At 34.0% G+C, this 21,363-nt stretch overlaps 2 protein-coding genes, 1 long non-coding RNA gene and 1 pseudogene across 3 annotated transcripts; 3 read left to right on the top strand and 1 right to left on the bottom strand.

Moving 5' to 3' along the window:
* Nucleotides 1-1,135: 1,135 nt before the first annotated feature.
* Nucleotides 1,136-18,610, bottom strand: LOC120201681. Its single transcript, XR_005523661.1, has 3 exons — nucleotides 18,417-18,610; nucleotides 10,051-10,055; nucleotides 1,136-1,146 (listed from the first exon to the last, which is right to left on the bottom strand). It is a non-coding gene; the product is annotated as an uncharacterized LOC120201681 (long non-coding RNA).
* LOC120201639 (acyl-protein thioesterase 2-like) lies at nucleotides 2,505-5,548 on the top strand. The gene is made up of 9 exons (XM_039202214.1): nucleotides 2,505-2,548; nucleotides 2,789-2,897; nucleotides 3,829-3,865; nucleotides 3,984-4,053; nucleotides 4,177-4,281; nucleotides 4,458-4,608; nucleotides 4,697-4,779; nucleotides 5,100-5,193; nucleotides 5,284-5,548. The coding sequence occupies exons 1-9, from the start codon at nucleotides 2,518-2,520 to the stop codon at nucleotides 5,360-5,362; spliced, it is 759 nt and encodes a 252-aa protein (XP_039058145.1). The 5' UTR covers nucleotides 2,505-2,517; the 3' UTR covers nucleotides 5,363-5,548.
* LOC120201649 lies at nucleotides 12,837-13,649 on the top strand. The gene is made up of 4 exons (XM_039202224.1): nucleotides 12,837-12,882; nucleotides 12,981-13,310; nucleotides 13,424-13,493; nucleotides 13,582-13,649. Exons 2-4 carry the CDS (start codon nucleotides 13,033-13,035, stop codon nucleotides 13,597-13,599), a joined length of 366 nt encoding a protein of 121 aa, XP_039058155.1. The 5' UTR covers nucleotides 12,837-12,882; nucleotides 12,981-13,032; the 3' UTR covers nucleotides 13,600-13,649.
* LOC120201629 lies at nucleotides 16,164-21,004 on the top strand (annotated as a pseudogene).
* Nucleotides 21,005-21,363: the final 359 nt, after the last annotated feature.

Genomic DNA, 21,363 nt, shown 5'->3' with positions numbered 1-21,363 from the left:
TCAAAAACTATACGTAAAGTTTAGTTTTTATTTCATTTTAGTACCCGTCGTTAAAAACTTAATCCGTTTAATACCTAAACTATCAATTTTGGTCCGTTTTAGTACCTAAACTTTCAAAAAATTTAACATTTAACATTAAATTTTGAATGGGGTACTATAATAAAACAAAAACTAAAGTTTTTAACGGCGAGTATTGCAATGAAACAAAAAATAAACTTAGGTATGATTTTGAAAAATTAAAAGTTTAGTTTATATAACAGATCAAAATTAACAGTTTAGGTATTAAACACATAATTTACTCTTTTTCTGTTGTGCACAGCTTGATTTTGCCTTTTGTCCTTCTGGCATACCTTCTAAGTTCTAAATGCCGTTTAGCTTCTTAGTTTTGTTCGCCTTTTGGTCGGTCTTCTCTTGTAGACCATCTCTGTTGGCCTTGCATATGTTCTCTGAATTCATTAAGTGGTGTAAGTGGTAAAAGATAATGTTATGTTTTTTTTAAAGAATTTAAATTCAAATAATTATATCTATAACACATACGTGAAAAAAAAATCTTGTAATTATGAGAATCTTTTATTGTCTCACATTCAACCCTGTCTTCCTCTTTATCCTCTCGAATTTTGCACTTACCTGCGAGAAATTGGTTTTCTAGTGTTCTTCCCAATGTGTTATAGTGTTATTTTTAAGGATAAATTACGCATTTAGTATTTAAATTATTAATTTTTATTTGTTTCAATACTTAATTTTTTTTTTCAAAATTATACTTAATGTTTAGTTTTTATTTCATTTTGGTATTCCGTCGTTAAAAAAATTAACACGTTTATACCTAAATTATCAGTTCTGATTCGTTTTAGTACTTAAATGTTTTATTTTTTTCAAATTTAACGTTAAATTTTGAAGGAGATGTTAAAATAAAACAAAAATTAACAACATAATATTAAAATATAGTAAAAAATAAACTTTATGCATGATTTAATTTATTTTCAACATGTCATAGTGTTGCAGGTGGTTAAGTATGTTAATATCAGCATTGTAGTTGTCGGATTCCGTTTGATTTATCCGTTGATGTGGTATGGTCATCAAGTTGTTATTCGACTTTGTCGATGCTATCTTGTTGATAATATAAATTAAATACATGAATAAATTTGTCTTAAATGCTTTTTAAAAGAAACAAAGAGTAAAGTTTATTTAAACTTTTAAAATTAAATTTTAATCTAAAAAAAAATAATGTGACAAACCTTACTTCAGAGAAGAACTAAACTTAAAATAATTGGATTAAATTATAAATTTTATCACTCAATTATTATCTCATTTTTTCTGGACACTAAAATTTAAAGTTAATATTTAAGATTTTTATTTACTTTATTTTGATCACTCTACCGTTAAATGTTAGATTTTTGTGTGTGTGAAAAACAATTAGTTTCGAATTCCCTTTAATTTCACTATGATGAAGCATCTTCCTCTAAATCTCAACAGTGTGAATGGCGGAGAAGAAGAAAGCGAGTTGTATATTTCGATTCCATACTGATCGGTGAATATTACAAATAAGAGGCTTGAAGTTCACAAGATTTAAATTTTGGGGAGATTTATGGGTTCTAAAGTGATTAGATAAAATATAATTGATAGAGTAGTAGAGACAATGAAACATGTTTGTCGATATCTGAATGATTGGAGAAGACATCAAAGAATAATAATTGTAACACTGATATGAAAAAGATAAAATAAAAAATAGAAAGTTACTAGATGTCATCGTTTTATTTATGATTTAACACTCGAGTGATCTAAATAAGAGTAAACCAAAGTTCGATGAGTAAATTTAAATGTTTAAGCTTTACTTACCAAAATAAGAGTAAAACAAATTCAGGGATGAAATAGAGAATTTACCCACCAATAGTTACAAACAAAATTATCGGAGAAAATTGGCCTTCGGACTGGGACCAAAGAAGAGATCTTTTCCCCCCTAGGTGGTGTCTAAAGCTTTGCTATTGGAGTCTTCAAATCCCGTATCAGTGGAAAGGTAAACTGCCTAAAACTCGAAACCCCTTCTTCCCTTTTGATCTCTTCTCTTTGAAAGTTTCATCTTTTTATTTTGGGAAATTTTTGGAGTTAAATTTTCTAATTTTTGCAACCAGTTAATCCTAAAAATAGCTGACCTTTAAAGTTTCATTCTTTTCCCATCTTGGGGTTTATTCTTATTGATAATCTTAGTTTCCTATGAATTTTCAGCTAAGGTTTTTGTTTCTGTTTCATTATGTGCAATGGATATCATCATTTATTTAGATGCCAAACCCCATTTTCATCAAGGGTTTTGAAAGATATGTAATCAGGATCAGATAGAAAATCTATGATGGATTTGTTGTAATTTGCCCATTTTAAAACAAGATTTTGTTGTCCGTAGATTCTGTTATTATAGTTCAATGCAGTGCAAATTAATCACTTTGCTAAACTGACACTAGATGTTGAATAAATATCTTTCGTTCCAGGATCAGTGCCTAGTTGGTGCCACTCCGGTCGGATAATATGAGCTTCACAGGTTCTTCTGTTGGTTCTGGTTAGTTTATCTGCTTTGCTCCATTTTATTCACAGGGGTAATGTCTGTAATCATAGCTCACCAGCAAGCTTGTGTAAGTATTGACATTGTCTGCAAGGCAATTGATTCGATTGGTTCGTCGTTGTAGGCATGGTAGATTGGTATCTACCGTTTATGTTGAGCGAATTAGATTTTCTACATATTCACAAGCCTGTTTTGCCTCCTCTTGTTTAATTATAACTGTGCCCTGTCGAATTTCAGGTGGTAGAAGGGGGGTATTTGAATTTGGAAAAACCCATGTGGTTAGGCCCAAAGGTAGGCACGAAGCAACCGTAGTTTGGTTACATGGCCTTGGTGATAATGGTTCAAGGTATTATAAACTTTCCATTGCTTTCTATGATTCTAATTCTAGTTTTCTGTTAATAAATTTGAGATTAATTTGTCAATACCTTCAGTAATTTGAATTAGTTTTCCCGAGGAAAAGAAGATGATTTAACGTTCGGATTCCTCATCTCTCCTTAACTGTCAATTTTAGGACAAAATATCATGTATATTCTGTTTTATAGATTCTATGCGTTGAATTATCATTTCTAGTTCTTATCTTCAACAATTTTGCAGATCTTTTAAGGAAAATGATGATAGCTTGCGTCCGTTTACTATAGTCCCTAGAATTTAAGATGTGCTTAACATCCGTGTCTTGCTTTTTCAGTCTGTTTTGGATGAAGCAAGAAATCATTTGGCCCCTTGGGGCCATGATACTATTTCTATGGATTATTATTTGCAGTGACAAAGTGATTACCTTCAATATGTTATGTTTATCTTCCTTTCGGAAAGTTTGAGGTGTTTCCTTTCTGTTAGTCTAGTAATCTTGCATATTAATGAGACGGTGTTTCCTTTCTCCATGCGATTTGTGTTCTTGTATTATAGCACTGTTTGCATGCAAAAGAACCTCTTTCATCCATATCTGTTTTATGCTTTCGTCTTGAATTGCTGCTTTTTGCCGATAAGGCTTGTGCAAAACTACGATTTGCACTGATAATAAATGAATACCTGTTGATTTCCAAGTGGTTCTAGTCTTCAAATTGCAAGTTACTGCATCTTCATGTTTCACTGTTTCATATCTTCAGATGTTAATAAATGTCTTCAGCGAATCTTTTCATCCTATAAACTATATTGGTTCTGCTCGAGTTATCGTGTCTCCCTATCTTCATAATCTGTAATCTCTAGGATGTGAAAAAGAAAGTGCTTGATGTCTTTTACATATATACTCATCCCCATGTATCGTTTCGTTTTGTTGTCAGCTGGTCCCAGCTCTTGGAGACCCTCCCTCTTCAGAATGTAAGGATGATTATTGTAGCCAAAGATGTTTTGGAGAATATATTCCATCAATTAATTAATAGATTCGTTTCTTCTTGATAACATCATAATTTTTCGTGCTTGTGATTCTTTGGTGCAGATTAAATGGATATGCCCAACTGCACCTACTCGACCAATAACTTTATTTGGTGGCTTTCCGTCAACTGCTTGTAAGTATATTTGTAAAATTCTGTACTGATGCAATCGCTTATGAAGGGAACTAGACGAATTAAATTTTGCTCTCTTCGACCTTTGTCTTTGATGGCGGTCCTTCGAAATACGACATTCATCAGGGTTCGATGTGGGAGACCTTTCGGAAGATGCTGCGGATGATGTAGAGGGTTTGGATGCTGCTGCAGCACATGTTGCAAATTTGTTGTCAACTGAGCCTGCTGACAGTATGTTTCCTCGCACCTCTTTTATTAGATTTTATGATGCTAAGTAAGTTGCTGCTTGATTAGTTTGGCTTACAGGCAATGCAATGTTGCATTGATCTTTCGGTTTTAGCCATGGAAGTTTTAGTTATTGTAATTGTTTTCGACATTGTTCTAATCGCAGCGTTTCCCAATTACAGTTAAACTTGGTATTGGAGGTTTCAGTATGGGTGCAGCCACCGCTTTGTACTCCGCAACCTGTTTTATTCATGGAAAATATGGAAATGGCAATCCGTATCCTGCCAACTTGAGCGCAGTTGTAGGACTTAGCGGATGGCTTCCGTGCTCAAAGTTGGTCTCCGACATTGCACCTTCTCGTATGACCTTATGCTTCCCCGCAATTCGTCTAGTTTATTTTTTGTAACTTATTTTTTTGTAGGACTTTGAAAAGCAAAATGGGAGGACATGAGGAAGCTGCAAGACGTGCTGCATCGTTGCCCGTTTTGCTATGCCATGGAAAAGGTATTTATATCACCTTCTTTACGCTATCATGGGATCGTGCCCGATACGGTGTCAGGTATTTATAGTTTCGAAAGCAATCCCGAAAACTAGTGATGTAACCTACAATAGTGCTTCATAGGGATCAATGTACAAGTAACAGTACTAGCACCGTATTTCCACTGCTAGCTTAATGTTGTGTTCATTCAGTTTATACGAGGGCCTTACCTGGTTTTGGGTCATATTTAAGACACTAGGTAATTAGCTAATTTAGTTCGGCGGTTAGATCGTGTTACCGATCAGTTGTCCCTCGTTTTAGTCACGATTTCATGATTGGGTTGCAGGAGATGAAGTGGTTCCATATAAATTTGGTGAGAAATCTTCTCAGGCACTAAGTTCAAATGGATTTCAGAACTCGACCTTCAAATCCTACAATGGGTACATATTTTCATATTCTAACAGAAAAGCTTTCCTGTTTTCGTATATTTTCAACAACTCGACTTTATCGGAGTCCGATGAACAATGTAGGCTTGGCCACTATACGATCCCGGAGGAGATGGACGAGGTCTGCGCTTGGTTCACATCGAAACTGGGACTCGCGGGTTAATCGGCCTCGTGGATGTAATCTGAAAAAAATGTTTTTGCATAATTGGGAGGTGGTTATGGTATAGTGAATAATCTGCATACCTGGATTGTTAGTTTCTCTTGGTGTATTTTGCTTTGATTATTGGCCATGGCATGGACCTTGCTTGAATTCTGTGATGGAACATGAGAACAAGAGCTCCTTTGTTCAAACTTTTTTGTAGTTAATTTGGAATATTATTATGGGTGAATTATGAATTTATTACTTAAATTATCAGTTTTTGTCGGTTTGTACCTAAACTTTCAATTTTTTCAATATCATACTTAAAATTTATTTTTGTTTCATTTTAGTACCTGCAGTTAAAAACTTTAGTTTTTGTTCATTTAATACCCGTTCAAAATTTAACGACAAGTTTTGAAGAAAAAAAAAATTAAAGTTTAGGTTTTAAAATGGATAAAAACTAATAGTTTAAGTAGTACTAAGAGCGTTAAGTTCTTGACGACGGGTATAAAAATGAAATGAAAATTAAACGTTAAATATGATTTTGAAAAAAAATTAAATTTAGGTACTAAACGCATAATTTACCCGATAAGATGGGTATTCGATTGAATTAAATAGTTGAGTCATTTATTTTATTATTTTTTTAATTATTTTTCTTGAATCAAGTAAAATTTATAAAACTTGAATTTGTTTTTATGTAAATTAAGTTATGATACAAATGATTATAATATATATATATATATATATATGTCCAAATAATCCTTCTTGTAATTTTTTTTAGAGTAATTGCATCATATGTATTTAAAGTATGACCTTCATTTTTAATTGGTCCTTAACTTTTAATGTTCTAATTTCATCCATAGACTATTAATATTAATTTAAATTAGTCCTCAAAGTTTTAAACATTTCGATTTCATCTCAAACTATAATCTTCATTCTAAATTGGCCCCAAACTAGTTGAACATTCCAATTTCATCCCAAACTATACCTATATACTAATCACATCCATTGTTAATAAAATCGATAGGCCACATTATATTATTATATGTTTGAAAAAAACTTAGATTAAATTATGGTTGAGGCTAATTATATAGATGGATGAATATGAGATCAAATTGGAATATTCAAAACTTTGGGTACCTTTCTAGAAAGAGGAATATTCAAAAGATTAAGGACTAATTTAAAATGAGGGTATTTTAGAGATGAATTAGAATATTTAAAAATTTAAGGACCAATTTAATATATATATATATATATATGTATATATGTGTGTCCATAATAATTTTTTCTTTGTAACTTTTTGTACAAGTAAACATCAAAGGTTTTATTTAAATTTAAGATCCCATAGTAAACTCTCCTTCATCTACAAAGATGAAAGAGACGGTATGCTTTGTTCATGGTTGAAGAAGTTCTGAGGATCCCCAATGTCACCTTCACCAACCTTTCGAAATTGTTCTTGAAGTACTTCAAACCCCAAACCTAGCTTCTGCATAACTCGTTTTCCCCGACCTGTTATTAACCCCAAGATCCAAATCCCTGTAATTCGCATACTCCTCTCGGAGATTTCGATACATATGGAGTCATGTTATCGTAAAATCTCTTCATCCAATCTATGTACCTTGAAAACCAGATTTTCGTCTTCTTCTCGACCGATATAGTACACGATTTTGTACAGGTTACCAGCTCTGTGTGGAAATGGAGTCTGGTTTCTGGTATCTCATCCATTATACCTCCATAAGGTACAAGAAGAAGCGAACCGTATCGTCCTAATTCTTCGTTGAAGAACTTTGGCCAAGTTCATGGAATACAGATTCTGGCATGGGTTCTTGACAATCTGATTTGACTTTGAACATTTCTCTTTTGGCCGCGGTCCTGTGACAGATATTCAATGAATCGTTTGGGAATTGGCCCTGTAGAGTCCTTGAATCCAGGTTGTTTCAAGGCAATTTTGTTTCGTTAATCCGAGTTCTGGGAATTTTGATTCCATGTGGGAGATGAGTTCTTCAACTTTTCCGAGAAACATTCCGGTGAAAGAAACTTGTATTGTTTCGTTTACCTTTGAGATTTGACGATGGAGATTATATCTTTGGGGACTTGTGTGCGATGAACTGCCATTGTTGTATCAGTTGAGCTGTTCTTTGTTCCATGGTTTTCGTTACGTAGAAGAAGGTGACGGTCGGTGGAACCGGAACTAGCTTTAGTTTCCATTCGGAGACAATTCCGAAGTTCCCTCCGGCGCCTCCTCGGATCGCCCAGAACAAATCTTCTCCCATGGATTTTCGATCAAGGATTCTTCCGTTTGCGTCGATCACGTGAGCGTCGATAACGTTGTCAACGGCTAGACCGTATTTTTCTGAAGAATGGACCGTAGCCTCCGCCGCTTATATAGCCACCGATGCCGACGGTATGGCAGGAAGCGGCCGGAAAAGCAAAGGTTTTACTCTTCTCATTGATTTTGTAATACAGTTCACCTACTGTTGCACCGGATTGAACCCATGCGACGCAGTTTTCGACGTCGTGTGACCAATCGGAGATTAACCAAATCAATGAGAACAACGGTGCTTCGGAAACATAAGAAAGACCCTCGAAATCATGGCCGCCGCTTCGAGTTCTTACTTGCAAACCATTCATTTTCGAACAGTGAATCGTTGCTTGAATATGGGAAGCATCGGAGGGTGTAACGATAAGTAGTGGCTTCGGTGTCGCCGCTGTGTTGAACCTCAGATTCTGAATCGAAGATTCCAAAACCGATGAATAGGGACGATCGTTCCGAGTGTAAATGAGCTTAGAAATCGAAGATGAATCGTTTGAATGGAGAAAAGGCAACGAAGAAACCGTTCGTGTGTCTGAGCTACGGCGGTGCTCCGCCATGAAAACGCCGTGAGAATGGCGAAAACTAAGGGAAATGTTGAGCGGTAAATATAGTGAGAACTTCATCGCGTGGGATTATGTAATTGGAGTTTCAGCTATTTATATTACGAATTTTCTAAAAGAGAAAAATAAAAAATATTAATTATAAAATATGTTATCATTAAGCTCAAGATTTTATTCCTATTTCCAATATAATCTTGGGTAAAGTACACAAACGGTCCATTGGTTATAGGGTATTTCTTTATTGAGTCCCTCAACTATTAAAAATTATAAAATGATCCCTTGACTATGGATGTTGCTTTATTAAGTCCCTCGATTGTTAAAAGTTACAAAACTGTCATCCGACTATTCATTGTGTATTAGACTTGTCATTTTTCGTTAAAAAAATGACGACAGTTTAAGTTACGTTAACCTACTGACCGAGATATGATAGTTTTAGATTCTATGATTATGTTATATCATATCTCAGTCAACAAATTGACCCCCAACTTAAACTACCATCAATTTTTTAACCCAAAAAAGATGGTTTAGAACAATGAATAGTCAAAATGACTATTTGTAACTTTTAATAGTTAAAATTCAACAAAAAACATCTATAATTAGAGGACCAATTTATAACTTTGTATAATCGAAAAATTTAATAAAACAACCTCCTACCATGAAAACCATTGTGTACTTTACACTATAATCCAATATGACTCCATAATCATTCTCAAACGAACTGTATAAGAATAGAGGAAGGGGTATCGTACCCGCACGGTTCGTTTGTCATCCCTATGTTGACTGCATCATTGGGTACTAACCGATTGTCATACATTTATTGGGCCTCATCATAAGGCCATCCATTTACCTTCATGTCCATGATGAAATTGAAGACATTTTCCAAGCACCCGTGGCTCATTCCACAACACCATCAAGGGGGGGAAATACGAACCCGAGTCCAGTGCAACGATTACACCACATGGTCCGACAACGACTAGCTAATCCGGTACAATATTGGTGCCAACTCGGTTAGATGCTGGGCCACAAGGTCATTTTCTCACTTCGAAACCCCAAGGATAATAGCCACGTAACAAGTATCGAAAAGTCGAAACTTTTCGAGACGATAATGTCAATCATCTTATACAAGGGTCAACGAACCAATGATGTTCCGAATTCGATTACAGAAAATCTCAATTCACTCGAAAGATGGAAGAGAATATCCGAGGCTCAAAAGCAACGGCTAACCCCCTAATTGGATGTAGATTCTCTCTAGTATTATTGAGGGGGGAGATAGACCTGTCTTGAAAGGAATATTCACCTTGTCTGGTAAGAAATGGTCATTTTTTATAGGATTCCTTCTTATCAAACATGTATTTGTTAAACAATCAAGCATTTATGCCCCATTTGGTGTTGAATATGTTGCCCGTCTAGCTCAGTTGGTAGAGCGCAAGGCTCTTAACCTTGTGGTCGTGGGATCGAGTCTCACGGTGGTTAATTCATAATTTTAACTACCGGAGGTCTTCTACGGAAGTTTCTCTCACCTGGCATTGGGGGCAGCTTACTATCTTACCTTCCCCTCATTACATATGAGAATAGGATCAACTAATTTTTATGTAATATAGTTTGAGAGGGGTTTACCTTGCAAATTGGGTCATAAAAACATTTTAAGTTGAAGTATATTCTATTGGCCGGTGGACTTAAACTAGCATAGGGCATGTTCAATGAGGCCAAGATGGGACATTAGAAGTGGTTTGTAATCTTTGAAATGAGAAATTTATAAAGATAATAAAGATCCCATGAAGACTTGTCCATGGCTAGGGTGAACCATGGTTTATTATTTTTCGAGTTATTTGCATCACATGTCCTTAAATTATTACCCTCATTCTAAAATGATCCTTAAACTTTTGAATATTTTAATTTCATCCTCAACCTAAGATTATCGTTCTAAATTAATCCTTAAACTTTTGAAAATTCCAATTTTATACCCAAACTATGATTCTCATTCAAAATTGGTCCCCAAACTATTGAATCTTCCAATTTCATCCCCAAATTTCCAAATATGTAATTGGTTCAACCTAATTTTTTCTCAAACATAATAATATAAATGGCCTAGCGATTTTATTAACAATGTACGTGATTAGTATATACATATATTTGGGAAATTGAAATTTTCAAAAAGTTTAAGGATCAATTTATAATAAATATCATACTTTAGGGATAAACTGAAATATTTAAAAGTTTAAGGACAAATTTAGAATGATAGTCATAATTTAGTGATCAAATTAAAATATTTAAAAATTTAAGAATCAATTTAGAATGATTGTCATAATTTGAAGAAGCCCGATGTCATTAACTATTTTTTTTTTGTCAAAACATATTCTATGTTTGTTGAGAGGATTGTGGTCGTGATAGTTATAGAAATTTCATTTTTTTTGTTTAATGGAGAATTACGGTCGGTAGTTCAGTGACTTGAAGAAAACGATACGGGGTGAAAGTTCCGATCCTTTTAGAGTCGCAAACAATGACTTATATATTAATCTTTAGTGCGGTGTCAAGAGTGAGAGTCACTACGATTATTTGTAGGTTGACAAGTCAAATAGATTTAACCGATAGATAATAGATTTGATTCTAACAAATTACGTAATAATGTCGATAGATAATAGTTCCGATCCACATAGAGAATGATTATCGATTAGCGGTAGAGTTCCTCAGAAGACTTCGAAAAATTGAAAAGGAACAACGAAAGCACAACTTGCGGAGAAGATCCAGAAGAGGTATAATATTCGATACGATTTAACTCGAAAGTCTAAATCTAATTCATGTATTCGTGAATGAAGCCAAGTGTGGTTAAGGAATAAGGAAGGGTGATTGTTTGTACGTCAACTTGATTTCCCATTACGACAATACCTTTGGCACGCCTTTCTTCGGCGTGCTGCATGCAAAAGGCATGCCTTTAGGGATCTTGGCAGTACCAATACTGAAACACACTTTACCGCCGGTCAAGTAATGCAGCTCACCACACTGCATGCTTTTGTATTCGAAATAATTCAAAGACGAATATCATATATATATATATATATATATATATATATATATTATTTTAAACTTTTATTAGAAATATATAAAATATAAATATCAAACACGAATATATGAAAAGAAATATAAAAGTATAATATTGCATAAAATTATAGGGGATAATAAGTAGCTAAACCCATCAATCTTCCAGCGTTGGTTCGCCGCAGACATATTCTGAAGCAGAACATTCCACACGCGTCAGGGTGCAAGATACATATGGGAGATATATAAGTAGGTACTAAAATACAATATTCAAATAAAAATATATTATGAAAAAAAGTATATATATAAGCAAGATCTACTAACGTGATCTTTCAACTCGGAAAATAAGTTTAATGTGATTTTTTTACCAACATTTTCTATCGTTGACTGTTACGGTGCTGACGTGGAAGTTTACAGTATTAACATGACGGTCCACAATGTTAACTTGGTAGCCCGTCTGTCATGTTTGAGTTACTAATTTAGCCCATTTATCATGTCATCCGTCACGTTATCAACCATTGTGGTTGCTAGGCCAGCAACATGGACCGTCACATCCAGGGACGGACGAATGATTTTATGTTAAGGGGCGAACTAAAATTCTAGGAGGACGAAAATAAATTTTCAATAGAAAATACACAGACAAAATCTAAAATATATGACAATTTTAAATTTTCAGAGGCAACTGCTCCCACCTACTGTCCCTTGGTTTATCAGTACCATGAATTGCCACATCAGCAACATAATAGTTAACGACGAAAAACGTTGGTCAAATGATCGCATTATGTTTATTTTCTGAGTTGGGAGGTCACATTGGAAGAAAAAATAATACAAGAGACACATTGATTTTTTTTAAAGTATAGAGACTTCTGATACTATGTCAACGAATACTATATTTATTTATTTATTTATTGAATGCATACATCTGTTCCTCTTACACTAGGAGTCCCATTAATGTGAATCTTGCAAAGACTTTTGAATTATTGCAGGTAAAGGGAAACGAAACATGGAACGAAAGGGAAGTTTTGCAATGGATATGCATTTGTAAAGAATAAATTCCAAATGCAAATAAGAAGCATAAATTTTCATCATTTTTCTTAACCCTTCTCAAGGAAGGTGTATCTGGCTAGCTGGATCACAAACTCCCCCCACCCACAATCATTCTAGCATCTGATGACGTGTCCGTCCATGTCAGCACGATGTATCTTCACACGTGGACGAATACGTCATCTTTGCACGTGGGAGGAACGATTCCGGCGACGTGTTGAAGCAGCCTCTGTATCCAGATAACATCCCCTCATAACACCTGGTTGCTAGTAGCAATATGGATGAGAAGAGAATAATGTTCCACATTGTTTTACACCAATAATGATAGGGAATCACATAAAGAGCTATAGGGGGCAAGTTATGTTATTCTATTTGGAATGCATGCATGCATGCATGTATAGGACCATGTGATTTGAAAACATGCATTAATGCTAAGCTATATTTCCTATAGACAAAAAAATAGTTGACAAAGCAACATCCACGGCCCCACAAATGATGTATATATAGGCCCTTCCACCCCAAACACCAGAATCGCACAATTGCACTAAGAACTTAGTAAATCAAAGTTGCAGGCCTTTTGTTTTCAAGAGGTTAATTATTTTCTGCCTTTAAAATGTTTGTGTTCTTCAGAAATTATCATAGGCTTTAATGAAAATCTGGGCTGATTTCATTTTTTCCTGGTATGTAGAATATAGTTAAAAAGAAATGAGCTGGTCTGGAGGAGATTGGATGTGTGCAGCATGCCAACACCAGAATTTCAAAAAGAGAGAAGCCTGCCAACGCTGCGGGTACCCGAAGTACGGCGGTCCCGATGTATCGACTTACTTGTACAACCGGACCGAAGTTATGGCGGCGACTGGTATTGTACTGCCCTGAGTTGTGGAGCTCACAACTACGCTAGCCGAACAAACTGTTATCGATGCGGTACCATTAAGAACGATTACGGAGGTTATAGTATGATGGGGTCGGAAAGCAGTGTTCCCCCAGGGTGGAAAACTGGTGATTGGATGTGCACTAGGTGAGTTTTGCAACAGAAAAGCTGCATTGTCTCTGTTGATGAATCCCTTGATATTTTCCTTCATTTTCCCACTCCCCAAACGTTAATCGTGGCTGCAAATTTTGTGCACACAGATATGGGTGTGGATCCACAACTATGCTAGCAGGCTGGAGTGCTTCAAATGCAAGACACCAAGGGACTTTGGTAAGAAAATCTTGGCAATTAACGAACAAACTCCAACATAATCCCATTGTTCCTGACATTTTCTTCTTAATTTTTTTCGAATTTTCAGGGGATGCCTAGGAATTGATGACAAGATTGTTCTGCAATGTCGCTGAGTCAGTTTTTTCCCCATGTAACTGAGCACTGACACTAAAAAGAAAGGTTTCTTGGTACATGAAAGCCTTGTTTCATAAAAAATTCATGGAAAATACTATGTTTTCATGAGTTTCTTTCTTTTTTCTTCTTTTGGAGCAATAATTTAAGATCACTTTAAGCATCAAATACGTAGAACTATACATAAAGAGTAAGAAGATAAGAACCAGATGCTCTTTCCTTTTAAATGCATAGATATCCAATCATCTTCTTCCTTTCGCCCTTTGTTTCATGTCAGAGCCACTCCGTTCCGCTCAATGTTAAAAATATGGGAATTTTTTATTAAAATATATATAAAATTACGAAGATCCTAGCTGTAGCTGCTGCAGCCGTGAGAGTCATGTTTCATCAGGTGAAACGAACATTAACGGCGGAACTCACAACGAAGCAAGATGATCACGTTCGTTCTTCCCAGCAGCCTCTACGCATTGCGCAGATGTTGACCGGTGCCACGCCCGTGTCGGTCTTCTTCAACTGTTCTTTGTTTCCTGCGGCGGCGGCTGCTGCTGCTGCTATGGTGGAGGCAACTGCATCGACTGATATAGCGGCGGGTGTATCCACGCCATTACCTGCACTTGCACACAGGATGGATATACGTGGCTTTATAAATTATTGTACACCCATTATTTTAAAAAATAAATTAATTAAATTTGATAATATAATAATAAATATATATATATATATATATATATATATATATATATTGCATGCTCAAATTTTCTTAGAATAGAGTATTACAGTTTGGACTCCTATTTTTAATTTCTAAATAGTGCACAACCTCTTTCATTGTATAAAGGTTCTATTGTAATAGCGTGGGTACGAAAATATTATAAAATAATTGTAATTACAAAAAGTGTTTAATGGAATTTATGATTTAGAAATAATGATTATGTATGGTAAATTACGTATTAGTATTTAAATTATTAATCTTAGTTTGTTTTAGTATATAATTTTTAATTTTTTAAAACCATATATATTTTAGTTTTTGTTTCATTTTACTGCTCATTAAAAACTTAACGTTAAGTTTAAAACAAATTGATAGTTTAGGTTCTACACGGACCAAAACTAATATCTTAGGTGTTAAATCTATTAAGTTTTTAATGGCAATGTATTAAAATAAGATAAAACTAAATTTTAGGTACAAAACATACAAAATCTGATAGTTTAAACACTAAACTTATAGTTTACCCTTTTATTTTAAAATTTCTTAATTAAAATTTAGGGTAAACTACATCTTTAGTACCTAAACTATAATTTTTTTCATTTTAGTACCTAAACTTTCAATTTTTTTAAATCATACCTAATGTTTAGTTGTTTGTTTCATTTTAGTACTACTGTTAAAAATTTAATGTTAAATTTTAAATAAATTGAAAGTTTAGGTACTAAAAAGGACCAAAATTGATAGTTTAGATACTAAACGCATTAAATTTTTAACGGTGGGTACTAAAATGAAACAATAACTAATTTTAAGTATGATTTTGAAAAAAAATGAATGTTTAAATACTAAAATAGATCAAAACTAATAGTTTAGATACTGAATGTGTAATTTACCCTAAATTTAATAACGAACAATTTGGATCTTATATTACTTGGAGAATTTAAATTTATCATGTAAACAAAAAATTGACTACCGTTAAAATTTAATAGGATTATTTTTTAATACATTATCCAAGTTGACATATTTAAGTATATGTTTTAAATATGCTTAACATTTAGACATAATACCAAAAACATATTTCAACGTTTATCAAAATGATTTTTTTTTTTATTTTATTTTTAAGTATTTTGGCCCTAACGTTTCACTTTGGGACAAAAATTCGTTTACAGATGAAAATCATTAGTTAACGCATCAACGCTTCAAATAGAATTTTTTTAACCTAAAATGAAACGTTGAGAGATAAAATACCCTAATAAAAAGAATAAATGACAAAATGATTATTCTGTTAACGTTAGAAGACTTTTTGACCTAAAATAAAACGTTGAGCCAAAATACTCCAAAAATAAAATAAAAGAAAATGACCAGTTTTATAAATGTGGAGGACTAATTTTGGCATTATGCCTTTTTTTAAAATTAATCACTTCTATTTATTTATTGACCGACTAATCTAGATCTGGTATTGCAGAGAGAGGGCGACCCTCTCAACCCAGTTTATTCCATTCGTAAACGTCATAATTCAAACCTCTGATCTTTCTTAAAGGACTTAGTGTCTCATCTTACTAGATCAACTATTTTAGTTTTGACATTATGCCTTTGATTTAAGCAAAAAAAGTACAATATTGACTCTTGAGTTTGGGCTTTTGTAGAAGCAGTTTGAAAGCCCAATATAAAAACACGTGGCACCATATAGTTATGAACACGTTACGAACGAACAACCTCAAGCGCCAGATCATTCCTCCTTCCCGCAAACTGGAAATTTTTCGAAGCTGTTTTACGCACTATATAAAATCCTAAAACCCTCCCCTCGTAAAAAATTCGGCAATTGTTCTTTGATCGCCGCGCTGAAAAGATCGAAAATGGCCGCTACCTTCTTTAGGAGACTCTCCACAGCTTCCCTGCTGCTCTAAACACGCATTCGTAAGTCAACCGAAGTCGGGTTTTGCTGGATTTCACTTCGCGGTCATCGCCGCCGTTGCCGGTGGGATGGGCACTTACTACTTCTCCGATTCAAATTTGGTGAGTTTTTCAGTAAATCGAAGGGATTGGATATACCTCATTTGATCTTTGTTGCACGCGGGATGATTGGGAATCGAAGGGATTCTGATTATCGAAATGGTTACTTGTGGTTGCATTTTGATGTGCTATGTAAATGGTGAAATGTGTAGATAGGATTTTTTTTAAGTTGCGTTATATGGAGGCTATGATGTAGAAATGAGCGTTGGATGTTGATACTTATTATGGGCTTTGAATTTTCAATCAGAAAAGGTTACCTAGGTGATTTGGTCTTCTTGAGAAATTTGATGTTTAAAAGCTCACCTATTTGTATGTGGCCTACATATACGAGTTCGTTTGAGTTTTTAGCATTTTTGTGTTACCACTTTTTGACGCACTCTGTACATTCCAAATTTAGTAATTGTTTTGTTATTCTTTCTGATCAGGTTCATCTAGATCAAATCAATGAAGAAACGGGTCCAAAAGCTGGTAAGCATAATTTTAGAAGACTATATCATTATTAGATGACTGAATTCCACAACTTTGTTGAACTGTTTACCTCATGAATCCCATGCCCTCAGCCCTCCCCAGGGCGAATATTAGTCGATCATGATGCTGAAAGTGGTTGCAGAGATGATAATGTATTGCTTCAGTTTCTTTTTATCCTTTTTATGTTGTATTTAACTCGGAATATTTGTTTTGGGATTTGCAGCTTTGAAGCCTGATAAGTGGCTTGAATTTAAGTTGCAAGATACTGCAAGAGTTAGTCATAACACTCACTTGTTCAGGTAGTTGTCTTTTAATTAACAGTTTCATATATGGATTGATTTATGCTATATTAGTGACATGGTCATTTGTGTGAACCTTTTATGAACAAAAGTAGATAAAATTTAAGTTCTACCCTCTGTTTGCAGTTAAATATCTTTGGGATCTCTCTCATTGAATTTTTGCCAGACCAAGAAAACTACTGTTTCCTGCTTATTGAGAGCAAATATATATATATATATATATATATATATATATATGACACTAACTTGAAAGAGAACTTGTTCATCTAAATTTAAATTCAGCATCACAACTTAAACTTTTGCATTGTTAAATTCCTCATCCAGCAGTCCTGCAACATGTACCTTTGTTATTAACTTTCTTCAAAAATTGGCAGGTTTTCATTTGATCCCAATGAAAGTTGGGTTTGGATGTTGCTTCGTGCATCCTTACAAGGTATGTTCGAATATAAGCAGAGGTGCTTTATTGCTTACGAGAAACATTATTTTTGTGAGCGATTTTGAAACTTGCTTTAAGAGGAGTTACTAAATGAGATTAAGAAGTAGTCTGCCTATACATCACTATGATGATGCATTATTGTTGCTGCAGGGCTCCATTAGGACAAGATGCTGAAGGAAAACCAAATATGTCATAAGACCGTAAGACTACTTATTAAACTCATTAGTGGTTTGACTTGGACCTCCCTTTTCAAGGACATTATTCTAAATGGTGATTTGTTATTAATTTAAAATTTTTAGGTTATTTTACTTGTATTCCATGGTGCAATTTCATTTTCTTACATATTTCAGTTTACTTTTGTTGTGGTAAATATCTTTTTCCTGCGAGGGAAAACTTCTAAATAAGGTCTTGAATAAGATTGAAATAGATGAAAGTTTCTAATCAGTAACATTTATAGCGGTCTACATAAATTTTCAAAATAAGAAAGAGGAAAATACCCCAAATCCTGGGATTATTGCATCTGTTTTTTTTAAACCGAAATTACCTTTATGATTGCTTATTTTCAAGTATTCATATAATGGATGTTACTACTTATCTGGAGTTTTATTAAAGTAATCCTTTTAATCAACAAAGGAAATAGCTGAAAACTTTTAAATCGGTTAGGTGGAGAAGCTTGGGTGTAGTGCAAGCCTAGCATGGTTTAAAATTAAAATTTCTTGTGGCATTCTAAACAAAACTAAACCTGTTATGCCTATTTCTTCACCAAATTCATTGATGCAGAAGACAAAAGATTAAGTTGACTATTTTTGCATACAAAATTATGTTTCGGCCTACTTGTTCTTCAATTTAATAGATATTGATTCATAAATATGCTTTACAATAACTTGAATTATCAGGTATACTCCTATATCAGACCCAGATGCTAAGGGCTACTTTGACTTGTTAGTGAAGGTATGAAGTGATAAATACCTTAACTTCTTTTTTTCTCTTTCATTCTTACACTTTGGAGGTGTACATGCCTCATGTATGCAATGGAACACGTTGAATTGTGTTTCACAACTTGAACTAAAATTTTCAGGTTTATCCAGAAGGAAAAATGAGTCCGCATTTTGCTAGCTTAAAACCAGGCGATGTAGTTGAAGTGAAAGGGTACATATCAATATATTCTAGTTTTATAGAGATCTTGCTGAAAACCATCTTACATCGAATATTTTTATCACTTTCAGGCCCATTGAAAAGCTTAGATACTCTCCCAATATGAAGAAACACATTGGCATGGTCAGATCTAGTTTTCTAGTTTCCTGTTAACTTTTTTCCCCACAAAAAGAAGAAGCAATAACCCCTATTGAATCAATACACTTTATGCTGAAAGATTCAGTTTTTCGAAATACATTTTATATATATACTTTCCTTTTTAACCTGATGTCAGCTATATAGCTGATGGCATGTCTTGTGTTCTTTACAATTAATGTCTAAAATTCATCCAATGCCTAATTTTGTGTTCTCTACAATTATCACTTGTGCACTTTTGATTTTTGCATGTTTAGGCAAATCATTTGCTAATTGTTCCGAATAGTATTAGTTATCATTACTACTGTATCATAATTTCCAAGGTTATTGAAGAAGTATGATCTTCATTTGCACTCAATTATGTTCTGTTGTTCCAGATTGCAGGTGGGACGGGCATAACTCCAATGCTTCAGGTGATTGAGGCTATACTGAAGAACCCTGATGACAAAACTCAGGTACGCTTTTCTGATTTGTAAATTTGCGACCGTAACTTTCGGCTTTATGTCGAATGCCATTTGTTTAGTGCTTGTTTTGGATAATATATGAGTGTGGTTTGTACTTTTATTCAATCAGGTGTCACTTCTTTATGCCAATGTCTCCCCTGATGATATACTTCTCAAGCAGAAGCTTGATATACTTGCTGCTAGCCACCAAATCTTAAGGTATGAACTCTTTCATGATGAAATAGTTTATCTATGGGTAAATGTTTTGTTCTGTCAGAAAACAGAGTTCTAAATTAGAAATATTATGTAGGATTATGTGAATATTCTTTTAATAGTTATAATCCCTAACTTTAAGGGATTGTATCTTTCCCTAGAATTAGTTACTTTCCTAGTTCAAGAGTTTCCTAAGTTAAGATTACAGTCCGTGTATAAATATGTAATAAATCCTACAGGATAAAGATAAGTTTTTACAGTGAATTACTCGACTTTTAACATGTTCAAATAGTAACTTCCTTCTTTCCTTTTACTTCTCTCCGTTTTTCATTCTTCTCAGGTATTCTACACTGTAGACAATCCAACAAAAACTTGGAAAGGAGGTGCTGGGTACATTTCAAAGGATATGGTCACTAAAGGCTTACCTTCTCCTGCTGAAGATACTCTTATCCTTGTAAGTTTCTCAACCTTTTTTCTTTAACACTGCTTCATCCTCAAAAAATTGTAAATACATTTTTGTTCCCTTTTGCTGTTTCTTGCTCAATCGTGGCAAAGTACTGATATCCATATTCAGCAACGAGAAGCCTAGTATTTTTTTACTCCATTTGTAAAGATAGAAAAAAAAATTAAAACAACCCAAAACGCACGCTCAAGCTTTTATTTTGTTTTTTGCTTCCTTAAACAAGAGGTATTGTGAAACTAAGACCTAACCGAGGGTACCATTTAAGTGGCTCAAGGAGCAGACTGTAAGTGGGGTTAGTTTTCATAAGCATACATCATGCATGTTCTTGACCTTTCAATGTGTTATCCCAACTCCTTTCCGACACTAGTCTAAATGAACCATTGTTTAGGTAGTCATGTTCTTGAATTTTAGAGCTCAACCCGTGCTTGACATTCTGATACTTTTGTTGTTGAAGACCTGGTCATGGCTTTGGAAAATGACCATAATCCCAGGATTTCATTTTGCAAGTTTAAAGCACCCGCTTAAGCAATCCAACTGATAAACATTCAATAGATCCACCCACTTAAACAATGTGTTTGTGCAGGTATGCGGTCCACCCGGTATGATGGAACACATATCTGGTGGTAAGGCTAAAGACTTTTCGCAAGGAGAGGTAATAAACGTTTGGTTTTTTTTTTTACTCCATTCCTAATTGTTATCCTAATTTTGGTATCTAAACTTACCCTCCTTGACATGCACAGCTAAGAGGCATACTCAAGAACTCGGATACACCGAACAAATGATCTACAAATTTTGAATGATAGAGAGGCATGCATTCAAGGATGGTTTTAACATAAATTTTGTGCAATAAATTGTTTGTTGAAAGAACACTAAATCGGGGTATCAAAATAATATTTGTAGTGAGACATACAATGTAAAATGATACATTTCAAAGGCCTGTACCGATGAAATGATGACCGACTACCCTGCCATCAGTTGTTGGAGTGGGTGTGTTGGTTATTTTGAGCATGGTTTTGCCTGCTTTACTGAATATTGTGGTGGTTTCTTGTTCTCATTTAATGTATTTTTTTATTTAAACTTAGATAGTGTAATAATTAAAATATTTTTATAAAATTTTATATAAATATTTATAATTTAATATTAAAGTTTTACTTGTTAAAAAATATATATATCACAAGGATAATTTGGTAAAATATACATCCAAGTAATCTTAAATTCCTCCAACCAAATATTGTAATCTTATATTCATGTTAAGCAAATCAAATATGATAATATAACATTCTCAGAATAATGTTATATTCCGATAATCTTATTCCAAAGGTAATCTTACATTATATGAATCAAACGCATCCCGATAGTAATTATCTAAATTAAGTATAAAAAGAAAAGTGGAAAATATAATCTAATTGTATTTTT

Source organism: Hibiscus syriacus, unplaced genomic scaffold, assembly GCF_006381635.1.
Source record: "Hibiscus syriacus cultivar Baekdansim isolate YM2019G1 unplaced genomic scaffold, ASM638163v2 tig00000340_pilon, whole genome shotgun sequence".
Taxonomy (NCBI): Eukaryota; Viridiplantae; Streptophyta; class Magnoliopsida; order Malvales; family Malvaceae; genus Hibiscus; species Hibiscus syriacus.
This window is presented reverse-complemented; position numbering and strand designations above follow the sequence as displayed.

Bases quoted from the DNA above. Each gene is read 5' to 3' on its own strand.
- LOC120201639 (XM_039202214.1), top strand. From the start codon at position 2,518: ATGAGCTTCACAGGTTCTTCTGTTGGTTCTG. The intron at 2,898-3,828 runs GTATTATAAACT...TTTTGTTGTCAG, and splicing joins CTTGGTGATAATGGTTCAAG to CTGGTCCCAGCTCTTGGAGA. The intron at 4,282-4,457 runs GTATGTTTCCTC...TCCCAATTACAG, and splicing joins GTCAACTGAGCCTGCTGACA to TTAAACTTGGTATTGGAGGT.
- LOC120201649 (XM_039202224.1), top strand. From the start codon at position 13,033: ATGCCAACACCAGAATTTCAAAAAGAGAGAAGCCTGCCAACGCTGCGG. The intron at 13,311-13,423 runs GTGAGTTTTGCA...TTGTGCACACAG, and splicing joins GGTGATTGGATGTGCACTAG to ATATGGGTGTGGATCCACAA.